General features: G+C 47.6%; 1 protein-coding gene and 1 long non-coding RNA gene across 5 annotated transcripts in view; one reads left to right on the forward strand and one right to left on the reverse strand.

The window, feature by feature from the left end:
* CALN1 (calneuron 1) overlaps positions 1-25,610 on the reverse strand; it is a 539,412-nt gene that overhangs the window by 379,625 nt on the left and 134,177 nt on the right. For all 4 annotated transcript variants that reach the window (XM_045461918.1, XM_045461917.1, XM_045461919.1 and 1 more), the window contains one exon: positions 16,010-16,134. In XM_045461918.1, the coding sequence (XP_045317874.1) occupies positions 16,010-16,134 (125 nt within the window). The remainder of the gene's footprint in view (positions 1-16,009; positions 16,135-25,610) is intronic.
* On the forward strand, positions 2,225-12,146 carry LOC123589595. Its single transcript, XR_006708411.1, has 2 exons — positions 2,225-2,581; positions 12,027-12,146. It is a non-coding gene; the product is annotated as an uncharacterized LOC123589595 (long non-coding RNA).

Consider the following 25,610-nt stretch of genomic DNA (forward strand, 5'->3'; position numbering starts at 1 on the left):
TCCCCATGACGCCCCTCCCTCACCTCTCCCCACCTGAGTGCCAGATGACAGAGAGACTGAGCTCTCTAAAGTCACCTACAAATTGCTCGGGGGCACCAGACCAAGAACTTTAGGACCCGTCCTCCCTGCAACGCTTCCATGCAGACACGCTAAATGGCCACCCAGAGGGTTGCAGTGAGTTACGTATCCTGAGGCTCATCTCACGGGGTACCAGCAGGGTAATAACCCACAAAGTATAGTCGGCTGGCACCAGCCTAGGAAACCATTCCCACACCTGAGCATGAAAACAGTGGCGAACTCTCTAGACCAGCACTACTTTAGGTCCTGGGGCCATTTGTTTTAGCAGCGTTACAGAAAACAAATTACTCTGTACTCACCATCACCATAAAACTTTAGTGTTCCAAACAAACCGTTAATACTGAAGTTGGAAGAAACATTAAAACAAAAACGGCCTTGAATTTTAACCAGATAAGATTACCGGAACCCTGAAGGCGTAAGAAGGAGATGGCAGAGGGAACACAGCGGGAACCAGGGATGCTAATGTTCACAGGAGCCATGCCCAGAAAAACTGATGACTGGGCTCTTCCGTTTCCAGAAACCATCGCTAGTCCTATACAATTTCCCACTTCAGAGAGGAAGGAATGAAAATCTGCTTTCCAGTATGTTGAACTCAAAGAGCTGACAACATCCTCTCCCAAAGGGGAGTGCGTTCTGGTCACTGAGCCATGATTTCAGACTCCCCGTCTCCTATCACCACCTCTGCTCCAACCCATGGAAATAAGCATTGGGGGACACATCAGTTGCTTTTAAAAGGAAATTTATGTCATGTTCACTCCTGATCCTTGGAAGCATCACAGTGAGGACTTGAAAGGCTTGAACTTTCAGCCATCCACAGATGTTTCTCACATCAAAGCCCAGATCTTATGGGATCCTGGGTCTCTCTCTCAGGATAACACGAACTTGAAAAGCTAGCATCATTCGGTATCTTTTCCTCTCCATCCTTTGACAATTTAGACTCTTGCCTCTACACCAATGAGGGCAGGGTCTCTGAAAGATAAAGAGCTGAGGGTGGGGCAGAAGGAGTAGGAAAGGTGTCCCTATGGGGCTTACAGCCAAGACATAGAGAATCAAAATGGGATGTCCAGAGATGTCCACGTTGATAGGCCTTTCCAATTAGGGACATTCACATCCTGAAGTGAGCCTGTCCCGCCAGGATAATTGTGCAGGATTCTGGCTAGTGGTCTGTTTTTTCCTCTAAAGAGCCACCTTGCCCCTCACCTGGAAGTGACCATCCTTTGGGTGTGTCTTGTCATTGTCATTACCACTACCACCACCGCCACGGTCAACATCGTCAACACAACGACAGCAACAATTACTACTACCGTTACTATGTATTGGGCACGTGTGAAATACACAACAGTAACTCACTCTGCATGTGTTAGTCTACGTCATCCCTGGAAAGTACATACTGTCATCTACACCGTGCCGGTGAAAAAGCCAAAACTCACGGAGCACTGCAGTAAGTCACAGGTCCCTACGTGTCATGCATCATCAACCACACATCACCGCCATACAGATCATCCCAAATCCACTCTTGTTAGAGAGCGAACAATCAGGAACAATTAGCTCGCTTTGGGACAAACTTCTCGTAGCACAAGACCTGGCGTCCGTTCATTCAACGAGCGTTTCTGAGCGATCGCTGTGCGCCTAGACTTTGACCATGTTTGCACATAGGGATAAACATGGTGTATACGTGCATTGCCCTCAACATGCAGGCAAACCCACCCAAAGTCAATGACCCCCTAGAGGGCTCTAGGGTCCCTGCCATCCCGCCTGCCCTGTTGGCTCTACCCCCTTTCGCCCTGCTGAGCCTCTTCTCTTAGAATTTCAACAGATGAGTTTGAAATACAGTCAATACATATATGAGAAAAGGGGCAAACCTGCGATGTTTTGAAATTACAGACTCATCAAACCTAATCCTTACCAACAGTGCTTCCTCCTCAAAAACAGTAAGCAGGAGACTCTTGAAAGCAGTTTTGCATGTAAGGCGCTAATTTAAAACTTGGAAATGGGTTTAGAGACTGGATTACTCATCTGTGGTCGTATGGCTGCTGATTCTGGGAGTTTAGGTTCCGATCTGAGTGCCAGAGGAACAGTGGAAGTGGATTTCTCTCTGTTTCACCACCGTCAGGCACCCAGGCTCCTTCCGGCTCTGCATTCCGGCATCCACGGAACTCTTTGTCTTGGTCTCCGTGGTGAAACTCTGTCTTCATGGTGTCAGATGAGGACTTTCCCATCCCAATAATAAGAAGGAAGAAAGGATAAAGAAGAGGCAACATGCACCAAAAGTTGCCCAATGTCACTTCTGCTTACATCTCATTGGCTGGAATTTACTAATATGGCCACATCTAGCTCTCAAGGAAGACTGAGAAACGTAGTCTTTATGCCAGCATCCACAGGTCCAGCTAAAATTTCTGCTATTAGGGGAAAAAGTGATATCGGAGAAGAGCTGCTAAGTGGTACAACTGGGATAAGAACCCAGCACTGAGGGACTCCCGAGACCCTAGTCCGTCAAGAACAGGTAGGCTTTAATTCCTTTTTTTATAACCATGACCACCGGTCCTCTCTTCTTCATTGCATAAAGAAACTGCCGTGATTTTAGAATTTTCTATATACATTGCATTAGCTTTTGATTTAATAGCTAGAAACCATCTCCAAGCTATATGGCCTTTGGTGGTTTAAAAAATATACCTGGTAACTCTTTCCTTCAAAAGATGGAGCCTAATTCCACTTACCCTAAGCGTGGACTGTATTTAGTGACTCACTTCTAACACTTCTAATGAATATATATGGCAGAAGTGACGAAATAGGACATCTGAGACAAGGTCATAAAATGATCATTCATGCTAGCAAGAGGCAAAGCCCATGCTTTGAAGTCACTCAAGCAGTCCTATGGACAAGCCTTCACGGAAGGGAGGGAGGGAGGTGTCCAGCCAAGAGCCTTGTGAATGAGCTTAGAATTAGATTCACCAGCCCCAATCAAGCCTTCAGATGACTGCAGTCCCAGGAAACGTCTTGACTGCAACCTTTTTTAAAAAAATGTTTGTTTATTTATTTATTTTTGAGAGAGAGAGAGAGAGAGACCGACCACGAGCAGGGGAGAGGCAGAGAGAGAGGGGGAAAGAGAGAATCCCAAGCAGGCTCCATACCCAGCATGCAGCCCAACGTGGGGCTCGATCCCACCACCGAGAGATCATGACCTGAGCTGAAATCATGAATCAGATACTTAACCAAATGAGCCACCCAGGCGCCCCTTGACTCCAACATTTTGAAAGGTGCTAGGCAGACCAGCCGTCCATGCCATGCCTGAATTTTCTGATCCTGATAAGAGACTTGGGTTTTGGAGGGCTTTTTAAAAATGTTTTTGGAGTATTTGTCACACAGCAATATAATAATTCAGGTCTCAATGTAAATTTAGTGTTCTTCTGGCTTGAGAGTTAGAGAAAGTAGGAATGACCATCTTGGTAGCAAAAAAAAATTGTATTTTAAATGGCTGTGTCCCAGCTCAGCACCTGCTTTTAAGTGATTTGGAGATGTGTTTAGATGAGATGCTCTTGATGCCACTGTGAAGAGGAAAGACCAGTGAGCCATCCCTGCTAGAACATATTGCTAATATCACATCCCTGAGTAGTCCCAGGAAGCAGCTGAACCTGCTGTTAGCCAATTACCACCAGGAAAAACAGCTCAGTATCAATGAAGCCAACATCAGAATGATGAGTTTTGGCAAACTCCCTTCGGCATCCAGATGGATAATGCTGAACAATTCTACTCAACAGGTTACCTTACTTAGTTATGTGGAGAAGCACCGCCGGGTTTAATTACCTCAGGAGATCTGTTAGGATGCATTTCTGTTGAAAGTGGAAGATTCCACAGAAACAGTATCAAGGTTATTTTATGAGAGAGATGAATGGTTGGTAGATCCTGTTCCTCAAATATCCCAAGTCAAGGTCATGGTTTATGATGCCGGCTCTTGAACTTTCATACCAAGATATCGCTTCTGCCTACTATCTCCAGAGGAGGAACCAGAGAAACATGTTCTATTGCCAAGGGGGGGTGGGGGGCGGGTCTCAGAATCAGCCAATGGGAAGACTTTTTTTTTTTTTTTTTTTTTTTTAAGAGGAGCTTTTTCTAACATTTATTTATTTTTTTTGAGACAGAGAGAGACAGAGCATGAACGGGGGGAGGGCCAGAGAGAGAGGGAGACTCAGAATCCGAAGCAGGCTCCAGGCTCTGAGCTGTCAGCACAGAGCCTGATGCGGGGCTCGAACTCACGGACCGTGAGATCGTGACCCGAGCGAAGTCGGACGCTCAACCGACTAAGCCACCCAGGCGCCCCGGGAAGACTTTTTAAACTACAACCTTCCCTCGTCTCTCTGCATTTGGAGAGTCTGCAATCCTTCATCCTTCACTGAGAATCACCACCATCATAAGCCACTATTACTAGTGGAAAAGCATAAAAAAAAATAAATCCTCAGAAATCTGGGGGTGAGAAAAACTTGGTAGCCACCAACATCTCTGAAATAATACAAAATACTTGCATATTGGGTATTTTTATTATGGGCCAAAGGGTTCCTATTTAAAATACAGATGAGGACACCTGGGTGGCTCAGTCAGGTAAATGTCTTGATTTCAGCTCAGGTCATGATCTCACACCATCCATGGGATCGAGCCCCGTGGGATTCTCTCTTTCTTTCTGCCCTTCCCCTGCTCGCATGCTTTCTCTCTCTCTCTCTCTCTCTCTCAAAATAAATAAATAAACATTTAAAAAATAAAATAGAGAGAAGATTCTTCTTCCAATGGGGCACTTTAACGCCATCCTTGGAATAAGGTAACACGTGTAGCCTCTCTGCCCCGACCAGAGTTGGAAGCTTAGAGCTAAATTTCACACTCATTCATAGTAACTGCATTAGTTTAAGGGGCTGTCATTTTTTTTTCTTCCTCTTTGTATGTGGAGTTTTATTTTCCACTTCTGTTCTGACAGCCTTTGCAGTTTGCCTCTTCATTTATCATATGATGTCTAGATCCCATTTGGAAGCAAGGCAGCATAGAAATTTACAAATGAATACGAGGAAAGTGGCAGGATCGGGACTCAGGTTTCTTTCTTGGATGCAGCTACCAAAATGCATTTTCAGAACAAGGGGCAGGAACCTCTAAGAAGACTGAAGCAACTGTCCCTTTAAGGAGTGGGCCCTGGGAAGCAGCTACCATCAGAGAAATCCCTCCTTGGCTCTGCTTGTAACAGGGCTTCAGAGACTCGCCAGCCACGAGGGACTTCCCTCTCAAGGCTCAAAGGCAGGTCGCGTTGGTAGATAAAAGACCCAGGTGGTGAGGCTAATTCCCAGCTCTGGGGGCCGAGCTGCGTTTCTGGCACTCCCACTCTTGTTGGATGATGTGCTTCTTTGTGTAGGTTTTATCGCCTCCTCTGGAAGAGAGAACGCGGAGCCATCAGCCTTCTCCGATAAGAGTTGCGAGTTTCTCTTCTTGTGACAGTCATGTCTCTGCCTCCTTAAAACCCCTCTTGAAAAGCCTGTCGAAGGAAGTGTCTCCAAAAAGGCAAGTAGGGTGTGCCTCTTGGATTTTTAAATCAACCAGCGAAATGAGAGGAGGGGAAAAAAAAAAAAAAAAAAAAAGGAAGGGAGGGAGGGATGGGAGTCTTCTTTACAAGAAAATATATGATGGACCAGATGGGTGGGGGTGGGGAGGGGTCCTTCAGAGCTCCCAGCCCCCTTCTGGCATGAAATCATGCCCATCACCAGCCTTCTCGGGGCTGCAGTGCACCTCTCGGTGAGGAGCACACTGGGCTCACACAGAGCTTTAAAAATATCTCTCCACCCACTGCACGCTTGATTAATCAGGCAGGTTCTCACCCATGTGTCACAGCGGTGGCAGTGATATATACGATAGTGACATGAAGGTGCAGGGAAGGCACAAAAGGGTCTCATCTAGCAGGAAAGAGGAGGCCTAGCATAAAAGTTAACCAGCATGGGCTCTGAAGCCAGGTGACAATCTGCACACACTAGTTAGCAGCCTTGGACAAGGTTATTCGGCGTCTCAATCTTCCACACTTGTCAAAATGGAGTTAACAATAATACCTGCATCAGAGGATTACTGGAAGGATGAAAGGTGTTAATTCATATAAAGCATTCTGAACGGTTCCTAGCACAGAATAAGCACTCAATAAACTTCCGCTCGGGTGATTATGATGATGGTGACCACCACCAATGTTGCAACTTGAAAGATGGGTTCCAGTAGACAGAAGCAGCTAGAACAAAGGCAGAGAAGCGGGAGAGATCTTGAGGTGGCAAGGAACCATCTGGAAGGAAAGCAGGGAGTCAAGCGGACAAAAAGGAAGGGTCTGGGGGGCACGGGTGGCTCAGGGGGTTGAACGTCCGACTCTTGATTTCAGCTCAGGTCATGATCTCAAGGTGGTGGGCTCCATGCTAAGCACGGAGCCTGCTTAAGATTTCTCTCTCTCTCTCTCTCTCTCTCTCTCTCCCTCTGTCCCTCCCCAGCCCTCTCTCTTTCTCTCTCAAAAAATAAAACAAATTTAAATTTTTTTTTTAAATTTAAAAAAAGGAAGGGTCCAGGCCACTCGAGACGTCGTATGCTTGTTTCAGTAAAGTTCACACAGCTGTAGGCTGTGGAGAGCAATTTAAGAATTATAAACGGGGGCGCCTGGGTGGCTCAGTCGGTTAAGCGTCCGGCTTCGGCTCAGGTCGTGATCTCATGGTCCGTGAGTTCGAGCCCCGCATCGGGCTCTGTGCTGACAGCCCAGAGCCTGGAGCCTGTTTCAGATTCTGTGTCTCCCTCTCTCTCTGCCCCTCCCCTGCTCATGCTCTGTCTCTCTGTCTCTCAAAAATAAATAAACATTAAAAAAAAAAAAAAGAATTATAAACAAAAATGAAAAGTTTAAGGGTAAGTGCTATGTTGGTTGAAAATTGCCTTTAACGGGTCTGAGTAAAAAAAATTAAATTATTAACAACAGACTTCTGCTACAATAAAGTAACTGGTATAAAAATAACCCTCCCACCATGTACAACCACACAACTGAACAAAATATGTAAAATACAGAAAGCAGCTGTTTCCAGGCAGTAGACCATGGACAGCGCAAGACTACAAGTGTAGGGAGAAGGGAAACTGACCAGGTGAGCTCTCCACCTGGGGACCGCTTCCCAAGCCCAGTTCATACTTTGGGGTAGCTGAAGGAACTAGAACCTTATGGGATAAGGCAGCGGAGAGAAGAAAACTGCACAGAGAAAGCCCCAGAAGCCTGCAGGTGAGGTGGGTCTCCTATGAATACTTGGCCAAAGGCTGGACTACCCACATGTAAGTTGAGATTAAACCAGACTTACCAGGAAGCAGCTTCTCGGAAGTTGAGAAGAGAAAAGAAATACTAGAATTGAAGCAATCCCAGATGTCTGAAAAAAACCTCATTAATACCCCAGGCATCCAGCTGAGACACTAGAAGGACCACATCACAAGAATAAAAAACACACTCTAAAGGCCCTCTTTAGATCCACATGATCAAAACCTAAAACCAAGCCCTGATGAGACTCACAAGGAAGACCGTTTGGAGGCTGAGTCCTTGCCAAGTTAGAGGGGCTTGGGAGACATGTTGGGATTCCCACAGCCCTACCCTGAAGAAGCATAAAACCAAACCTAAACAACTTGAAAGCAGTCAGGTAGTACCTGAACTACCTCCTGAGGCAAAAATCAGCCCTCTTCAGAGAAAGATAACAGAACACAGAGTCTCCATAGCATAGCATTACAATGTCCGGTGTACGAACATTAATAGGCATGCAAAGAAACTAGAAAGTGTTACCATAATCTAAAAAAAATAAAAATTAAAAAAAAAAAACAATAAAAACCAATCCCAAGATGACCTAGAGCCCAGATGTGGGATCTAAGTACATAAAGACTTTAAAGAGCTACTATAAATATAGGAAAATTTGTCCAAATAATTCAAGAAAAATATTGTTTCAATGAGTAAGCAGATGAGTATTTCAGCAGAAAAAATGAAAACTCCAAAAAAGAACCCAGAATTAAATTTCTAGAATTTTAGACATTAATTTTAGAAATTAATTTTAGAGATTAATTTTAGAAATTAAAATTCTAGAACTGAAAAAAATTGGGTCTATGCCTGTGTGTGTGTGTGTGTGTGTGTGTGTGTGTGTTGGAAAAAAGGGAGACAGAGAGAAAGCAAATGCTTCAATATTAACAATTAGATAAAGACATACAGTTATTCACTATACTTTCCAAACCTCTATGGATTTGAAAATTTTTTTAAAGACTAAAGAAACTTTTTTTTTTTAATTTTTTTTTCAACGTTTATTTTATTTTTTTTTTTTTGGGACAGAGAGAGACAGAGCATGAACGGGGGAGGGGCAGAGAGAGAGGGAGACACAGAATCGGAAACAGGCTCCAGGCTCTGAACCATCAGCCCAGAGCCTGACGCGGGGCTCGAACTCACGGGCCGCGAGATCGTGACCTGGCTGAAGTCAGACGCTTAACCGACTGCGCCACCCAGGCGCCCCTAAAGAAACTTTTTTTAAAGTTTATTATATATTTAAGGAGATAGAGAGAGAGAACACAAGCAAAGGAGGGACAGAGAGAGAGAGAGAGAGAGAGAGAGAGAGAGAATCTCAAGCAGGCTCTGCACTGCCAGCACGGAGCCCGATGTGGAGCTCAAACTCACCAACTCTAAGATCATGACCTGAGCTGAAGCCAAGAGCTGGACACTTAACCAACCGAGCCACCCAGGCTTCTCAAAGATTAAAGAAATATTAAAAATATATACTAATATATTTGTAGGCCAAGAAGAAAAAAAGTTACAAGTAGTCGGATAACCTAATCAAGTGCATGATTAGGAAGTATCCCTCCAATGAAATGAAACTGAACTGAGACATGAATGACACTCTAGACGAGGCACAAGGAGATCAACTCCTGGTGACTACAGCTGTCTGGGAGGTGGGGACCTGGCCCAAGACAAAAGCAATGTGGTCAGAGAGCAAGGGATCGTTTCGAGATATGTTGAAAGAAGTCAAGATCTGCATGACTTTGCCAATTACACGTGGGGGGGTGAGCGAAAAAGAAGAATCAAGGATGGCTCCCAGATTACTTTTGTAGCTGACTGGGTATGATGTGACATAATTTCCTGCGAAAAATTCCAGAGGAGAGGCAGTTTTGGAGAAAAAAGAAAATCCATTCAGCTCTGGATCTCTGCAGCTTAAGGAACACGTGAGGCATCTACACAGGACGATGGGTAGCAGATCTAAACTGCAAGAGAGAGGCAGGGATCGAAGATATGCACGTCGAGGCAATCAGCACATAGGTGTCTTGGGGGACAACAACAAAAAACAACCCCAGGGGACTACAGTGGGCAGAAGATGAGGGGCACGCGAGGAACACTGAAAAAGACAAAGAGGTAGAGAAGATGCGGGCGAAGGACCAGCCAGCGACGTGGATGCCAAAGCAGTGACACACGTCGAAACCAGGGGTGTAAGCAGCACCGCCAGGTGCTACAGAAAGTAGCACCCCAAACTCAAGTTAAAATACCCCCCAGGGGCGCCTGGGTGGTGCAGTCGGTTAAGCATCCGACTTCAGCCAGGTCACGATCTCGCCGTCCGTGAGTTCGAGCCCCGCGTCGGGCTCTGGGCTGACGGCTCGGAGCCTGGAGCCTGTTTCCCATTCTGTGTCTCCCTCTCTCTCTGCCCCTCCCCCGTTCATGCTCTGTCTCTCTCTGTCCCAAAAATAAATAAAGGTTGAAAAAAAAAATTTAAAATACCCCCCAAAGTGTAGATAAGAGCACATCCCCAGAAATATTAATTTTGAGATGCATACACACGTCAAATTGAGGAGAATCTTCACTGTTTGCAACACCAAAGAAACCAGAGAAAAGCAATTTCCACCCACCCTGGGAACTACAGAGGTACTTATGGCAGGAGGACATTGACTCACCGCCATTGTTGGCTCCTGCAAACAGCGACCCACAGGCTACCTGCCCAGCAAAGGAAGCGGTCACTCCCTAGTTCAGAACAACTGTTTTCCATGGTGACCTATTCCCCAACCCAATCCAAACCCAGCCCAGCAGCACCCCTTTTTGTAAGCTCATCAGGAAACCCTACTCTCCAGGAGCAGCAACAGCTATGGGTTACTATGTCCCATCCTGCATTATTTGGGGGAAAGATGAGAAGTGAACCTGGGATCACTGAGTGCTGGATACTAGTTTGGGAATAGGAAGAGGAACAAGACAAGAGAGAAACAAAGGAATTACATAATTCTGTGGCACAGGAAGCAAACCCAGGAGTGGCGGCAAACAAGATTCCACCTCCAGGAGTACCTGGGTGTCTCAGTCGGTTGAGCGTCCAACTTCAGCCCAGGTCACGATCGTGCGGTTCGTGAGCTCAAGCCCCACATCAGGCTTACTGCTGTCAGCGCAGAGCCTGCTTCAGACCCTCTGTCTCTCTCTCTCTGCCCTGCCCCAGCTTGCACTCTCTCTCAAAAATACATAAAACATTAAAAAAGAAACAAAAACCAAAGGTCCCACCTCCACTCAGAAGCCATGGACTTGGGGCGCCTAGGTGGCTCAGTCAGTTAAGTGTCTGACTTCGGTTCAGGTCATGATCTTGTGGTTTGTGAGTTCGAGCCCCACACCGGGCTCTGTGTTGACAGCTCAGAGCCTGGAGCCTGCTTTGGATTCTGTCTCTGTCTCTCTCTCTGCCCCTCCCCTGCTTACACTCTGTCTCTGTCTCTGTCTCTCCCTCTGCCCCTCCCCTGCTTACACTGTCTCTCTCTCTCTCTCTCTCTCAAAAAAATAAATAAATAAACATTAAAAAAAAAAAGCCATGGACTAGATGAGTGGCTTCTACAAACTGGACTCTCCAGCTGGGGCTGACAAGGGGAAAATTATCCCAGGTCCAAGATAAAGTGAAGACAAAACAAAGAAACTAAAGTTTCTTTACAAACCCTGTTGGCTCACAGATTCTGGGCCCGCAAAGGACTTTATGGAGTCACAAAGTAGAACAGAAAAAAGCAAAAGGGACCCTAGAAAAACATCTTCTACCGGGAAGTAAAGGTAGCATCAGCTGGAAGACGTGGAGGAAAGGCTTGTATATATGTGTATCTGTATACATCATGACAAGACACAGAAGAGATTTTCACAAACTGTGTCCACATCGTTCTCAATAAGACAAAGAGTTGAGAGAGAATAAACAAATAAGGCCCCAGGAAGGCAAGAAGTCAGAGGCATGAGGAAAGCACATCCTAAGACTACTGCAGCAACAAAAAAGGGGGATGGTCCGATTATACCCTAATAGCTGCAAGATGGCAGCAACCCAAATACCCATTGAGAATAGAACAGATAAGTAATTGTGGCATATTTATAGATGATGGGATACTATAGATTAGTGAAAATGAATCAACTTCAGCTATCCTCAAAAACATGGCTGAGTCTCGCAAATATGTTGAGGAAACGAGGCTGGGAACAAAAGAACAGACATGGCATTGGCCCCACTGAGATGAAGGGAAATGCAAACACCATGAAACGCTGAGAGGAAATAGGCTGGTGGTTGTCTTTGAGGAAGAGGCATTGGAAAGGGCCTCGGGGATACTTTGAGGTGCTAACAATACTACATTCCTTAGCCTCAGTAGTTGTTGAATGAATGTTCATGTTCAATAATAACTGAATTGTGCATTAATACTTCCCTGTATTCTATTTTAACCAAAGTTGGGTGTTTTTTGTTTTTTGTTTTTGTTTTTTGTTTTTTAAAGGAAGGAGGCAGGCACCTCGGTGGCTCAGTCAATTGAGCATTTGATTCTTGATTTTGGCTCAGGTCATGGCCCCAGGGTCGTGGGATCGAGCCCCAGGTTGGGCCCCATGCTGGACGTGGAGCCTGCTTGAGATTCTCTCTCTCCCTCTCCCTCTGCCCCTCTCCTCCACTCACATACCCTCTTTCTCTCTCTAAAAGAAAAAGAAAAAGAAAAAGGAAGGAGGACTACTGAAGTAAAATTAAGCTTCAAGGAAACTGAAACTTCCAGAAAACTGAAGATATGCTCTAAAGGCAGTAATAAAAAAGTTTTCTTAATGACTATAGACAAGTAAGTCAATGATGTAGAAGACAAACTCGAGAAGGAATGCAGACTACATAAAATGATGTGAGTAGAGATGTATGATGTGGAAAACAAAGAATGAAAATGTAGCATTAGAACGAAAGGCACGAAATACCCGCACTCAGACGTTTCACAGTGGCCAGATTACATCCTAACAGCCCCAAATGGGAAACCCAAATATCCATCCTGAGTGAAATGGATACAGAAATTGAAGTATACTGACATACAATGGATACTCATGCCATGTATGAATGAAAACGTATGAATTCAGACAGACGTAAATTTAAAGATTAAGACAGCAGCATCGTAAGATTAGTCAGTCAATAGGATTAAGACAATGGTTTTCACAAAATTAGAATTGGTAAACCTAATAAACTTTTACATGATACACTCTGAAAGTGCAAGGTATCGCTAAAAGGGGCACCTGGGTGGCTTCGTTGGTTAAGCGTCAGGTTCCTGATCCCGGCTCAGGTCACGATCTTGAAGTTCATGAAATCGAGCCCCATGTGGGGCTCTGAGCTGATAGCACAGAGCCCGCTTGGAATTCTCTCTCTCCATCTCTGTACCTCTCCTGCTCTCTCTCACTCTCTTTCTTCCTCCCTCTCTGCCCCTGCCCCACTCATGCATGTGCACTCTCTCTCTCTCTCTCTCAAAATAAATAAATAAATATTTTTTTAAAAAGATACTGCTAGGGGCGCCTGGGTGGCGCAGTCGGTTAAGCGTCCGACTTCAGCCAGGTCACGATCTCGCGGTCCGTGAGTTCGAGCCCCGCGTCGGGCTCTGGGCTGACGGCTCAGAGCCTGGAGCCTGTTTCCGATTCTGTGTCTCCCTCTCTCTCTGCCCCTCCCCCGTTCATGCTCTGTCTCTCTCTCTGTCCCAAAAATAAATAAACGTTGAAAAAAAAAAATTTAAAAAAAAGATACTGCTAATAAATTTTGTATGCACATAAATTCCCTGGGTAGACTGCAAATTCCTTGGGAACAGGTAACGAATATTATACTTCTTTCATTTCCTCCTCTACCCAGAAAGCATGCGGGTAAACATTCCTATCATGAATGAATAAATAAGAACGGACAAATGAATTAAATATGAATGAATGAATGTCTCCACCAATTCATCACTGCTGAGTTTGTTTGTTAGGTGATTTCCAACTCCAGTCTGGCCAACTTCATGCAGGTTTGCATGACTCCCTCTCTTTGTTTAAAGAGAAGAAACGGAAACTCTCCAGAGTGTATGTCAGCTGGAGATAACCTGCATGGTGAGTGGCTCTTTTCACACCTCTTCTCAGAAGGTAACCACTCACGGACCGGGTGAGTTTGTCCCTTCCACTGAAGGAAAGGGACATTCTATCCCGGGTGATAAACAGTAGCCGGGTAGGGGAACCTGTCCCCTCGGCGATTCGTAAGCGGGGGGGTTGCAGCCGCCACGGGGTAAGGAAGGGGGCACAGTGAGGGAAGGCGGTGCCCAACTAATGGATCACAAAGGAAGCTTTGATTGCCCTCAGGGTCCAACACATCAACTCCCTGTGCAATGCCATGTTTCCTCTGAGGATAAATGAGTGGCCCAGAGCAACAGGAAACAGGTCTTTGGGGCTCAGAGAACAGCAAACAGACAAAGCCTCGGAAAGGTGCCTTCCCCGAGAACCAACCTGCGGCTTGGTTTTCAGACCCTGCCTCCTGGCTCTACCCTCAGTGCACACCTGCACAGCCCTGCCCGGAGCCCCAAGATGCTCGTAATAAAGCATGAGCAGTCATAACTCAGGGTTCACCTTGGCCAAAAGTAAATAAGTAGAAGGAATCTTCCATCAGAAAATAAATGGCCCTTCTCCAAGCTGAGAGCTGGATTACCCTCCTGAAGGACGACAGAGTGTCTTCAGCAGCTGGCCTCAGGCCTCAGGCTATAAAGTCTGGCTGGACTTCATTAGGGACCCCGCGGGGCCCCCACTGCTAAGCCTGCCCATGTAGGCTTGAGGGCTGTTAGAATCTCTCCCTGCTATTCGTGCCTGCTGAGAAGGCACCTTTCAGCCCTGCTCGGCTGCCTGGGGCTGAGTGAAACACGCTCCTGAGCTAGGCCACTTGTCCAGGTACACGGAGAGCGGTTCCACTGGCCACCCCGGGGGTGGGGGGGGGGCGTGGCGGGGACGGCAAAATCCAGCCCGCAGTCCTCTTGAAAAGCTGTGCGCCCTGGCAGTGGCCCAGATTTAACAGAGAAAAAAGCCGATGCTCCAAGGAGAAATCATCTCTTGATTATTCAGAGCAACGCGGGGAGGGAAGGGAAAAGGCAAGGGAAAGCCAGGATCTGTGAGAGCCACAGGTGATTTCCAAACTCCCTTTGGTTAGTCATCTCGACCTCTTTAAGAGTCACCTTTAAACACAGGGACTTCCTGCCCGGATCTCATGGCCTCTACTCACGGAGCCTTCCAGCCCCTCCTGCTGATGACTGAGCCCAGGGACCTACTCAACTAAACACAAATGCAAACACACCCCCAAATCAATGCACCACTTCCCTAAGCGGACTCCCCGGGGGTCCGGGGAAGCCTGGGTCCCGCTCAACATACTAGCTGAGCTTTGGCCTTCTCTATGGTCACCTGGCTTTGGAGGCAGTCAGGCCCCTACTGCCTGCTTCTGTGTCCGAATGTCCTCTGGCCAACTGAAGCCGAGGGGATCCCCCGAGGGTCCTGCTCTCCTCTCCTGCCACCAGCCTCTGTCCAGACGGGGGTGAGCCTGGCTCCGCTTCCTGTCACTCCGGCTTCCTGTCACATGCCCCCACCGGGAACCCTACCCACCAGCCTCTGCTGCCTTATGGTTTACTTATATAAATAAGCCAGTCTTTCAGATGAGCAAGCAATCAAAATGGACAAGAGCAGGAAAGGCTATCAGACGGCCCTGTCCCTCCGCCTTCCTCCACTCCTGCCCAGTCTGCAGCAAGCTGGGCTTCGCTGGCCCAGAGCTGGATTTCCCCGCCTTCCTCTTGCGAGTAACGGCCGTGAGGCGCCCCTCTTGCACGGAGACAGCACGCTGGTCAGACCATGTCACTTAAAAGCAAATAGGTGGGCCATCGGGGGTAACTCTGACTTCTCTTTAGAAAGCAAATTTCAACTCCATGCTTTAAAATGGTGTTCACAAGGAACACGGCATCCCAAAACGTCGGGGAGAGTGGATTCTGGCTCGGCCTCTGCGGATGTAACACCTAGCTGAACATCTGGCTGATTCCACCTCATTTTCGATTCTCGAAGAAATAAAGTCCTTCTTCCTCTTTGTAATTTTGCTGTTTAATCAGGGGGTTACCAATGAGGAGACGACAGGGCACGGTCCCAGGATGAATTTAGTCATGGTGTTCCCATCCCTATCCCTGCCCTGAACACCCAGGACTACACTGTGTAACAAAGGAACAGAGGCAATTAAAATAATTGCTGTCCATTCCCACCATGTCTAGGCTTCCAGAGGATTCTGATCTGGGCAGGATTCAAAGCACCATGGCCCCAAGTCAAGAGACAGCCATTAGCAGGGCTTAAAACCTCCCCTACAGCTGGGCCCTGCGTAAATGACAATATGGAAAAATGACGACGCCACTGGTGATCAAGATTCCGTAAACTGGAAAATGTATTTTGGGAGCTGAAGGCTGTCCCCCCAGTCCGTGTACAAAGAAACCAAATAACGAGATCTGTCCCGCACAAAGAAGTCAGTTATGCAGAATTTATCTCTGAGCCCGTTCCCGTTCGCACCACCGTTCGACTTGGCCACAACCGGTGGCCAGAGTCTGGCGCTTTCACCGTAGACGCACAATCGCCTCAGATGCCTCCCGTGGGTGGCTGACCTCCCAGACAGGGCGGGCTCCTTACCGTCCAGCTCCTCCACGGAGATATTAGCAAGCTGCTCGCTGTCGCTGCCCGCGGACAGAGATCGGTTGAGGTAATTCCCCTTGTACAACAAGCCAGCGGTCACATGGTGGAAAGGCATCTTCTCCCTGTTCACAGAGAAGCGGGAGTGGGGAGAGAAAGAGGTCACCGTCCGTTCCTTCTTTCCTTCCTGAAAGGACCACCTTGGTTTTCAGATGGCCGGTTGTCACTTTTAAAAGAACCATCACATTTCTAGAGGGAAAGTCAGACAATCCCAGGGTCCCCGTGGCCTGAACAATTCCCCAGTGACCCCGAGTTCTAGCGCTTTCTTTGCTTTACATGCTACTTCACTGTCCCGATTTACTCGTGAGTTGGAACCATGTGGTCCTTGCACGCCGTGGGACATCATGTCATCATCACATCCTCGTCCTCTCCAGGCAAAGAAGAAGCCTCCCTGCTCCTTTACTTGGCCCGATAAACTTTTTTGGTGCTCCTTAAGGAACGCACATCTCAGAAATGCTGGGCTCCCCGGGGACTGGGCGTCTCAGCTGTGACCGTGTGGAGATCCAAGGGTTTGACTTCTCCCAGGTAAAGCAGATGAGCCACTCACACAGCACCCGAATCGGGTGGGAAACGGCAGGCCCTAAGTAAATACAGACAACCTTCCGCACCTGGGAGAAGCGGCCCCCGTGCCAGGCTTGGGTGCAGACACCTGCTGGTCAAAGCCGCTCATGAGCGCAGCCCTCTGGGACGCCACTCACGCCACCCGCCCTGCCAGAAAGGCGCGTGGCACTCGGTGTCCCAGAACAAAGCTGCTTCCAGAATCTTACAGGGAATTACTGCATCCCTTAGACCAGCAAAGCTCCTCTGCCCAGAAGACAGCCCTGGGGCTTCAGAGGTCCCACCAGGGCGACACAGGCTAGGGGAAGAGGGAGGAAAGAGGCAGCGTAGGGAGACCGAGCAAGTGGAAAAGAGAAAGACAAGGCAGCTAGAAAGGTGGGCTTCTCCACAGCACAGAGAACGCGACCCTCTGTTACGGCGAGGGAGCCGCTGAGCGTGTTGGGACACATGCTGTGCTCCCCTATCTGGAAAGGGGGCGAAGAGGACTGATCCCCCTTTGAGTGGAATTAGGGAACAGGTAGGAAGTACGAGGAGTCCATTACAGGCTGTGAGTAAAGAACACCTCTTAACAGAGCTCCGGGAAGATGAACTGGGCAGCACTGGAAGGGGTGATCTCCCCACCCCTGGGGGCATTCAAGCAGAGGTGAGGGCCTCTCTGCCAGGGTTCTGTGGGAGAGAGAGAACTCCTGAGCTCTCTCCCCACACATCCCTCACTCTCCAGAGAAGCCACTTGTGAAGTCTTATTTCTTACTACGGTTTGCACCTGTACGATAAGAGGGAGCAGCCCCAAGGGCCCTCCAGGCACTGATGAGGTACAAGCTATAACTTACAGGAAGACCCCCCCCCCCGTCTCTGAGGATGACCGCTCAGGACATCCAGCCTTGCTGTCCCTCAAACCCACACTCGTGACAAGAACTATCCTAACCGTGGGAGGTTGGAGCCGGCAGGCACCAGGGACACCCGGTGACAAGTGACAAGTCCTGCAGGACCCACACCCCACCCTCTCTCCAGTCCAGAGCACACACTGGGCTGGGAGCCGCTGACTTACAAACTAACCAACGAGACACCTAAAAGCTACGGGGCTTGACCCGGAACACAGAGCCGGTTAGCAGAAGAATCAGTTCTAGAACACAGGCCTTCTTAGTGCTATTTCCACTAAGCGCGTCAGCTAAGCACCAGACATTTCCACCGGATGTCAAACTCTCATTTCAAACTCAAGATGTCTAAAAACGAATTAATTATCTTCCTGAAAAATAGGCCACACTTCCTGATTTCTCGATTTCTCTCAAAGGTACTTTTCACTCATCGTAACAGACGGGACATCTCTCACAAATGTTCTGGGTCCCCAAAAAGTAAAACAGACACACGGCTGAGGCAAGAGCCAGCCATCAGGCTCCAAAACCACACTCACCCCTCCCCGGCTAACAAAACCTACATCCACCAGCCAATCACGAACGGCAGGATGCTAGTTACAAAGCACGTCTACACTGGCCAATCACAAGGGGAACATTCTCAGCTAATTAGAAGTCAGACTTACGCCTCGCAGCTGAATCTATCCTCACACATAAAAAACAAGAGTCTTTTGGGGCGCCTGGGTGGCTCAGTGGGTTGAGCGTCCAACTTTGGCTCAGGTCGTCATCTCGCAGCTCGTGGGTTTGAGCCCCACGTCGGGCTCTGTGCTGACAGCTAAGAGCCCGGAACCTGCTTCGGATTCTGTGTCTCCCTCTCTTTCTGCCCCTCGCCTCCACCTCTCTCTCAAAAATAAACATTAAAAATGGGGCGCCTGGGTGGCGCAGTCGGTTAGGCGTCTGACTTCAGCCAGGTCACGATCTCGCGGTCCGTGAGTTCGAGCCCCGCGTCAGGCTCTGGGCTGATGGCTCAGAGCCTGGAGCCTGTTTCCGATTCTGTGTCTCCCTCTCTCTGCCCCTCCCCCGTTCATGCTCTGTCTCTCTCTGTCCCCAAAATTAATAAACGTTGAAAAAAAAAATTAAATAAATAAATAAATAAATAAATAAACATTAAAAGAAGTTCAATACAAGAAGCTTTCTCTTGGACAAACACTTCAATTACCATCTCCTCTTTTCACCGAGCGAAGATTTTCAGACCAAACACACTGAAAAGTGAGAATCAGATGTCCCTTTTGCCAGGGCCAATCCTAATTTGGGGACAGGGCCATGGGCTGTGCTTAGTTCCCAACACTGGCTTCAGCTTCCCTCCCACCACTGGCCGCAGGACCCAGTCGGCTTTATCAGCGGTTATCTTAATTTCTAAGTTGTACAAACATGGGAAGACACTAATTTCACCCCCCCGGGAGAGTCCCCCCCAACCCCCGGCCGCTGAGCTCAGCACATGCGCAGAAAACATCCCCTTCCCCTTTCACCGCTCATCATTCTAGGTTGTCCGCGTTTTATAAACATCTGCCCATTGTGAGCCTGTCTGTCTGAGGCTCTGGGGGCACCACACAAATGCCTCCAGCCACAGTGACAAGGTTATACTCGGTCGGATGTAATCCAAGCCCCTCCCCAGGTTCCGTCACAGAATATATGTGGAGCACTTTGCAGAGAAAACTGGCCACCAGTGAGTCCCATTTGACAGACCAACATGATTTGCTTCTGGAAAAAGCAGCTTGCAAAAGTGGGCTCACAATCAGGGTGCCCAGCCTGCGCCCCCAACCGCTCCACGTAGAGTGGGGAAAGGAAACATGTAAGTGGACCCTGCGCGTGGACAAATGGAGTCGTGTTCAAGAAAGGGAGGAACAAATACAATCCCAAGGAAGCTAAAAACAGCCGCTGCAATTAAAAACTAAATTTCACTCCACGCCACCTGGGGAAACCCAAGCTTTCAGATGGTCTCTTTGGCCAAGGAAGGGAAACACACACAAGTTCATCAGCAGAGACAAACACGATCCTGCACCGGAACTTAAAGATGTATCCTTCTTTCCAAGAAATATTTTTTCAGTGGCAATTTTATTCATCGAGAGATATTAATTTGATGGTATGTCATATGGACTTTTTTTTTTTTTTTTTTGTATTTTCTGTAAGGCAGTGCAGTTTCATGGTAAGGAGTCAGAACTTTCTGGTCAAATCCAGGGTTGGGACTGAAATTGTAGCTCTTACCCTTATGGGCCACGGAGGTTAGTTGCTAACCTCTGTTAGCAGCACTCTCCTCCTATGCAAAAATGGGGTTTTGATATACACCGAACGGTATTTTTGTAAATGTGAAAAAAGATAAATTCCAGAAAGCACTGGGTTTAATACTAGACATACTCCCAACAATACCAGTGATTATCTGCTGAAGATTGTATGAAGCAGGACGCAGGGCAAAGAGACCACGGATTCAGTAGGTTGAAAATAAAACACGCTGGGTTATTAAGAGGGGATCAGTAAGGACCCGGCAGAGGGCGAGCTTCAGAGAGAAGTTGAATGGCAATGTGCACCCGGGTGCTGAGGGATCTGGTGTGTGAACAGCAGAGCACGGGGCAGGGGGCGGGGGGGGGGGGTGCGTCCCAATGCCACGTGCTCTCAACAAGCAACCAACTGTATCAGGAGCGAGGAGCTATTCGAATGGAAAGCACCAGAACTGAAGATGAGTCTGCTTCCTGGGCACCGGGGAGGCTGGCTTCATTGTCACCTCGAGGGCAAGGTATCAGGAGGCTAAAAAGGGGGTGGGTATGGGGGAAGGGTGAAACAGATGAAAGGGAGCAAAGGCACACTTATCTTGATGAGCACTGAGTAATGTGTAAAATTGTTGAATCACTGTGTTGCAAACCTGAAACTAACATAACACTATGTGTTCACTATACTAGAAATAAGATTAAAAAGAAGGAAGGAAGGAAGGAAGGAAGGAAGGAAGGAAGGAAGGGGAGAGAGAGAGAGAAAAAGAGAGGAAGGAAGAGAGGGTGGAAGGAAGGGAGGGAGAGAGGAAGGAAGGGTAGAAGGAAGGGAGGGAGGGAGGAAGGAAGGGAGAGAGAGAGAGAAAGACAGGAATGAAGAGAGGAAGGAAGGGTGGGAGGGAGGAAGGAAGGAAGGGAGGGACGGAGGGAGAAAGGAAGGAAGGTAGGAAGGAGGGAGAGAGAAAGAGGAATGAAGAGAGGGTAGAAGGAAGGGAGGGAGGGAGGAAGGAAGGAAGGTAGGAAGGAAGGAGGGAGAGAGAGAGAAAGAGAGGAATGAAGAGGGTGGAAGGAAGGGAGGGAGAGAGGAAGGAAGGGTGGAAGGAAGGGAGGGAGGGAGGAAGGGAGGTGGATGGAAGGAGGGAGAGAGGGAGAGAGGAAGGAAGGAGCGGCTTCTGTTTTTAGGGGCAAGGAACTGGCATGTTTCCTGGCAGAGTAATAAGCAGAAGAGACCCACTCACATCGACTTGAGAGGATGCCCGTCGAGGATGGTTAATTTTATGTGCCAACTTGACTGAACATTATTCTGGGTGTGTCTGTAAGAGTGTTTCTGAATGAAATGAACGTTTCAGTCAGTAGGCTTGGCGGGGGGGGGGGGAATTGCCCTCCCCAAGGTGGGGGGGGAGGGCACATCCAACCTGCCGGAGGCCTGAAGAGAACACAAGAGCAGAGGAAGGGAGAACGCGTTCTCTCTGCCTAACTGCTAAGCTGGGACACCATCTGCTCCCCCCTTCAGACTCCGACCCAGACTGGCGTTTACACCATTGGCTCTCCTGGGTCCCCAGCTTGCCAACCGCCTTTCATGGAGCCTCTCGGCCTCCATCACCGGCTGCGCCAATTCCTTATGATAAATCTCGCTAGGCATCCCTACTGGTTACGTTTCTCTGGAGAACCCAGACTAATACACCTTCCAAGTTTTTGTCTACCGTCCCAAAGACTCAGGCACGCTGCTGTGGGCTGATATTATTATTCGGGACAAATACTGCACCAAAATGTAATTCTGCAGGGCTCCTCAAAGTGTGGCCTGTGGACCACTGCCAGTTGAACACGGCTTACTGCTGGTCCGCACCGAGATGAGGACAGGAATTGAAAGACAGCATAGAAATTTTTACAGCAATTTATAGCATTGTCCCCACATCTGAGCAGGGGACCAGTTGACTTCATGTTCGAACTAATCCTTCCCCACGAATAGTTTGAGAAGCACTGCTCTTTATTTCGGTCGTATAGGTGCTGGTAATGGACCTCAGAGAGGGGGAGGGGGGGAAGAAATCTAGAGAAAGGCATTTTACCTTGTCTCTGAAACTTTTTCAAAGGACTTAAGAATTTTTAAAGTCTTCGACGGACTCTGGAAAGGAGGGACAAGACCTCAGCTGAAGCTTGCGCTCTCCGAGGGCGCCTGGGGTGAGCACGGAATCGACTGCGGACTTCCCAGAGCGGCCTGTGCAGCCAGGAGACATGCCCTTGCAGATCTTGAAGAGGGAACACGATTGTTTTAGAAGCGCTTAGTCAAATGCCCAACATACAAGGGGCATACAAGGGGCTACCCAAACTCTCTCCTATTTCAGGGGCTCGGGAATGGCCAACCATGACATCAGGCTATCTCCCTTCCAGACTACGTGGGAATTGCTTTTTAAAAGCAACCTGGGTCGGGGCGCCTGGGTGGCGCAGTCAGTTAAGCGTCCGACTTCAGCTCAGGTCATGACCTCACAGTCTGCGAGTTCGAGCCCCGCGTCGGGCTCCGCGCTGACAGCTCGGAGCCTGGAGCCTGCTCCCGATTCTGTGTCTCCCTCTCTCTCTGCCCCTCCCCTGCTCACACTCTGTCTCTCTCTCTCAAAAATAAATAAACATTAAAAAAAATTTTTTTTTTAAGCAACCTGGGTCAAATCCCCGCTGTCCTCGGCATCACTGGGAAGCAGCAACCCCCTTACCTCCAGCTACTCAAGGATCACACCTCCCGGTAGGCCACGTGGCTAGAAATGGGAGGGTTGGGGGCACAGGCCCTGCACGTGGAGATGTGAAATTCGCTGCAGGCACAGGTGTCCGTGAGAAGGACCCTAGGAGCAAAGACCTAGGTGGATTATGGCTTTTCATGTCTTACTTTTGATTTAGGAAGAAATGCAGAAGATCTGAAACACCCCAGAAATGTACGTCTTCTCCTCACAGCCCAGGAGTTCAGTAACGGGGAGACGAGAAGATCCGATCTTCCTCCAGCAAAGATGCGCCACATGAATGCCAGCCAGACACCGGGCATTTGACTAAGCACTTAGAAAACAATTGTGTTCCCTTGTGAAGATCTGCAGGGGCATGCCAATTGGCAAACAGAGTTGGGATCGAGCTCAAATCAGACAGGAATGAGTAAGCAGAAAACACCAACGTGGGGGTCTGCATAAGAAAAGTCTGCATCATTACAGGAGGAAGCACTTTTAAGAAGATGTAAAGCAAAGAACATACTGTCAACAGTGCTAGGATCCAAGAAAGAGGACAATTTTACGGTTTCTGGTTATGTCCTTACAAACAAGAAAGAGAGCAGGGTGCCTATGAAATGAGAATGCAAATTCATAAGAAAATATCCCGAGTAGGTGAGGCGATATCAGGTCAAAAAGCAGAAAACAATATACTGAGAGGCAAGCTGGTCTGGAGAAGGGGCAGGCCTCGCAAAGCAAAGAACCCAAAATAGTAGCAGAAGGAAAATCTCCATTAATGGCAATAAAGAGTATTTCAAGCAAATAGAAAATCGAGCAAATAAAATCATGTGTGCGTGGACCCACCACTCAGATTGAATAGAGGCTGATATTTTACCTTGCTTGGCATAGATTTTTTTTTTTTTTTGACAGTAATAATAAGATTATGTTGATGCCCTGCCCACCTCTCCCATTCCTCCACCTCCTCCCCTCCACTGTGAAATGCATCCTTCCCATCCATGTTTTAAATTCCCCTACATTTTCTAGTAACTGTATAGAATATATTATAGTATTGCTGTATATATCTTTACATTTACATAAATAATATCACACCACACATATGCTTTTACAACGTGCCCATTTCACTCTACAATAAATTTTAGGGATTTGTCCAAATCCATGTATATACACCTGATTTATTTTTAACTGCTCCATAGTTTTCCACTGTATAAATATGTTGCAATTTGTTTATTCACTATGTAACTGACGTCAAAGTATGCTCCGGGGAATATCCTCGTGTGTGTCTCTTTGTATATATTTGCCAACCTTTCTTCCGCCCAGAGACCTACATAAAATATCACACAGGCTTTACCAAACTGCTCTCCAAAGTGGTTGAGTTAGTTTTCTATTGCGAACGTAACAAATTGCCCTTGAAGTGAGTGACTTAGAACAACAAATATTTATTATCTCACAGGTTCTGTGGTTCAGGAATCAAAAGTTGCCTCGCTGGGTGGTCCTGGCTCAGCAGATCTCATTGAGTTGTCTGCAGTCAAGACATGGACCAGGGCAACCACCCTCAGAAGGCGTGACTGGATCCGGATGATCCACTTCCAAGATGGCGTACTCATACAGCTATTCACAAAAGCTCTCACTTCCTTGCGGGCACCACCATAGGGCTGCTCAAGTGTTCTTATGAAATGGCAGCTGGCTTCCCCCAGAGACGTGATCCAAGAGATAGAAGGGAGCTTTTATGACTTGGTCTTAGAAATCACATGCCGTCGCTTTCACTCTATTCAATTCATTAGAAGCAAGTGGCTGCCTAAGTATAGCCCACACTGTGGAGAGAGGATTCCTTTGAAAGATGGGTGGTTAGTCTAAGCGCGTGTTTCTTTGCCCCACAGCCTTGCCAACATTTGGTATTAGCAGACTGTTAGACATTTTTCTTAACTGAATGTCCCTGATTGCTAGTTTAGGCATCTTCTTCTATGACTTTTGGCCATTCTGGGTTCCTCTTCTGTCAATTAGCTTCTCATATTTATGTATTGGGTTGTTTCTCATTTTTGGATTGCCTTGTTCTTCCGTGTTATTGTTGTCCAATGTTTCAGGTCAACCTTCCTTTCAAGCCCTCCCATTATCCGTCGTCGTCGTTGTTGTTGTTCCATTTACAACCAGAGCTTTTCTAGACTCTTGCACAAGTTCACCAATTACTCAACTCATTGTTGCTTCTTGCGAGGCACACTTTCCTCTGAGTTCAATTCCCTTTTATTTATTTATTTATTTATTTATTTATTTATTTATTTTGAGAGAGAGAGAGAGAGCACACAAGAGCATGTGCACGAGCAAGGAAGGGACACAGGGAGAGAGAGACAATCTTAAGCAGGCTCCACACCCAGTGTGGAGCCCAACATGGGGCTCTATCTCATGACCATGGGATCATGACTTGAGCTGGACTAAATCTTAACTGTTAAATTATTGTATCTTTCACATTTCTTAAATGGTTTTTTTAATTTTTTTTTAAAGTTTACTCATATATTTTGAGGGGGGCGGGGCAGAGAGAGAAAGAGAGAGAGAGAATCCCAAGCAGGCTTCATGCTGTCAGTGCAGAGCCCGATGCAGGCCTAGAACCCACAAATCACGAGATCATGACCTGAGCTGAACCCCAGAGTCAGACGCTTAACCGACAGGGCCACCCAGGTGCCCCGAATTCTTCTTTTTAGTTTTCATTATTTTTATCTGTGTATCTCATAAGCAATTTCCTCAAAATTGAATTCCCCAATTTCTTGTTTTCAATTGTAACTTAATCCGTGGCTTAGCCTGTCCACTGACTTTTGCATCGAAAAGACCATCTTTCCCATTCCTGGCCATTTAACTTGGTTTCTCTTCCCAATCCTCCTCTCGTTGTGCACTGGGTCTGAATCTTTGGTTACAATTTCCAGTCTTTTACGTTTTAGGTTCCTACTTGTTCACATTTTCTTTCAGAATGTCTGTTGTCTCAATTTCTTAAGGCACTAATCCTCCTCTTTGTGATTCCTGGACGTTGCCTGGCGGTGAACTGTGGCGGGCGTGGACCACCGCTTTCTGTGGTAGGAAGTCCTGTGGCATCCTCAGCAGGCGCAGCTCTTGCCTTGGGAGCCCCATGCGCTGGGAAAGCCGAGTCTGTGGCACAGGTGCCACGGGGCACAGGGCCTCCCGA

Source organism: Leopardus geoffroyi, chromosome E3 (assembly GCF_018350155.1).
Source record: "Leopardus geoffroyi isolate Oge1 chromosome E3, O.geoffroyi_Oge1_pat1.0, whole genome shotgun sequence".
NCBI lineage: Eukaryota > Metazoa > Chordata > Mammalia > Carnivora > Felidae > Leopardus > Leopardus geoffroyi.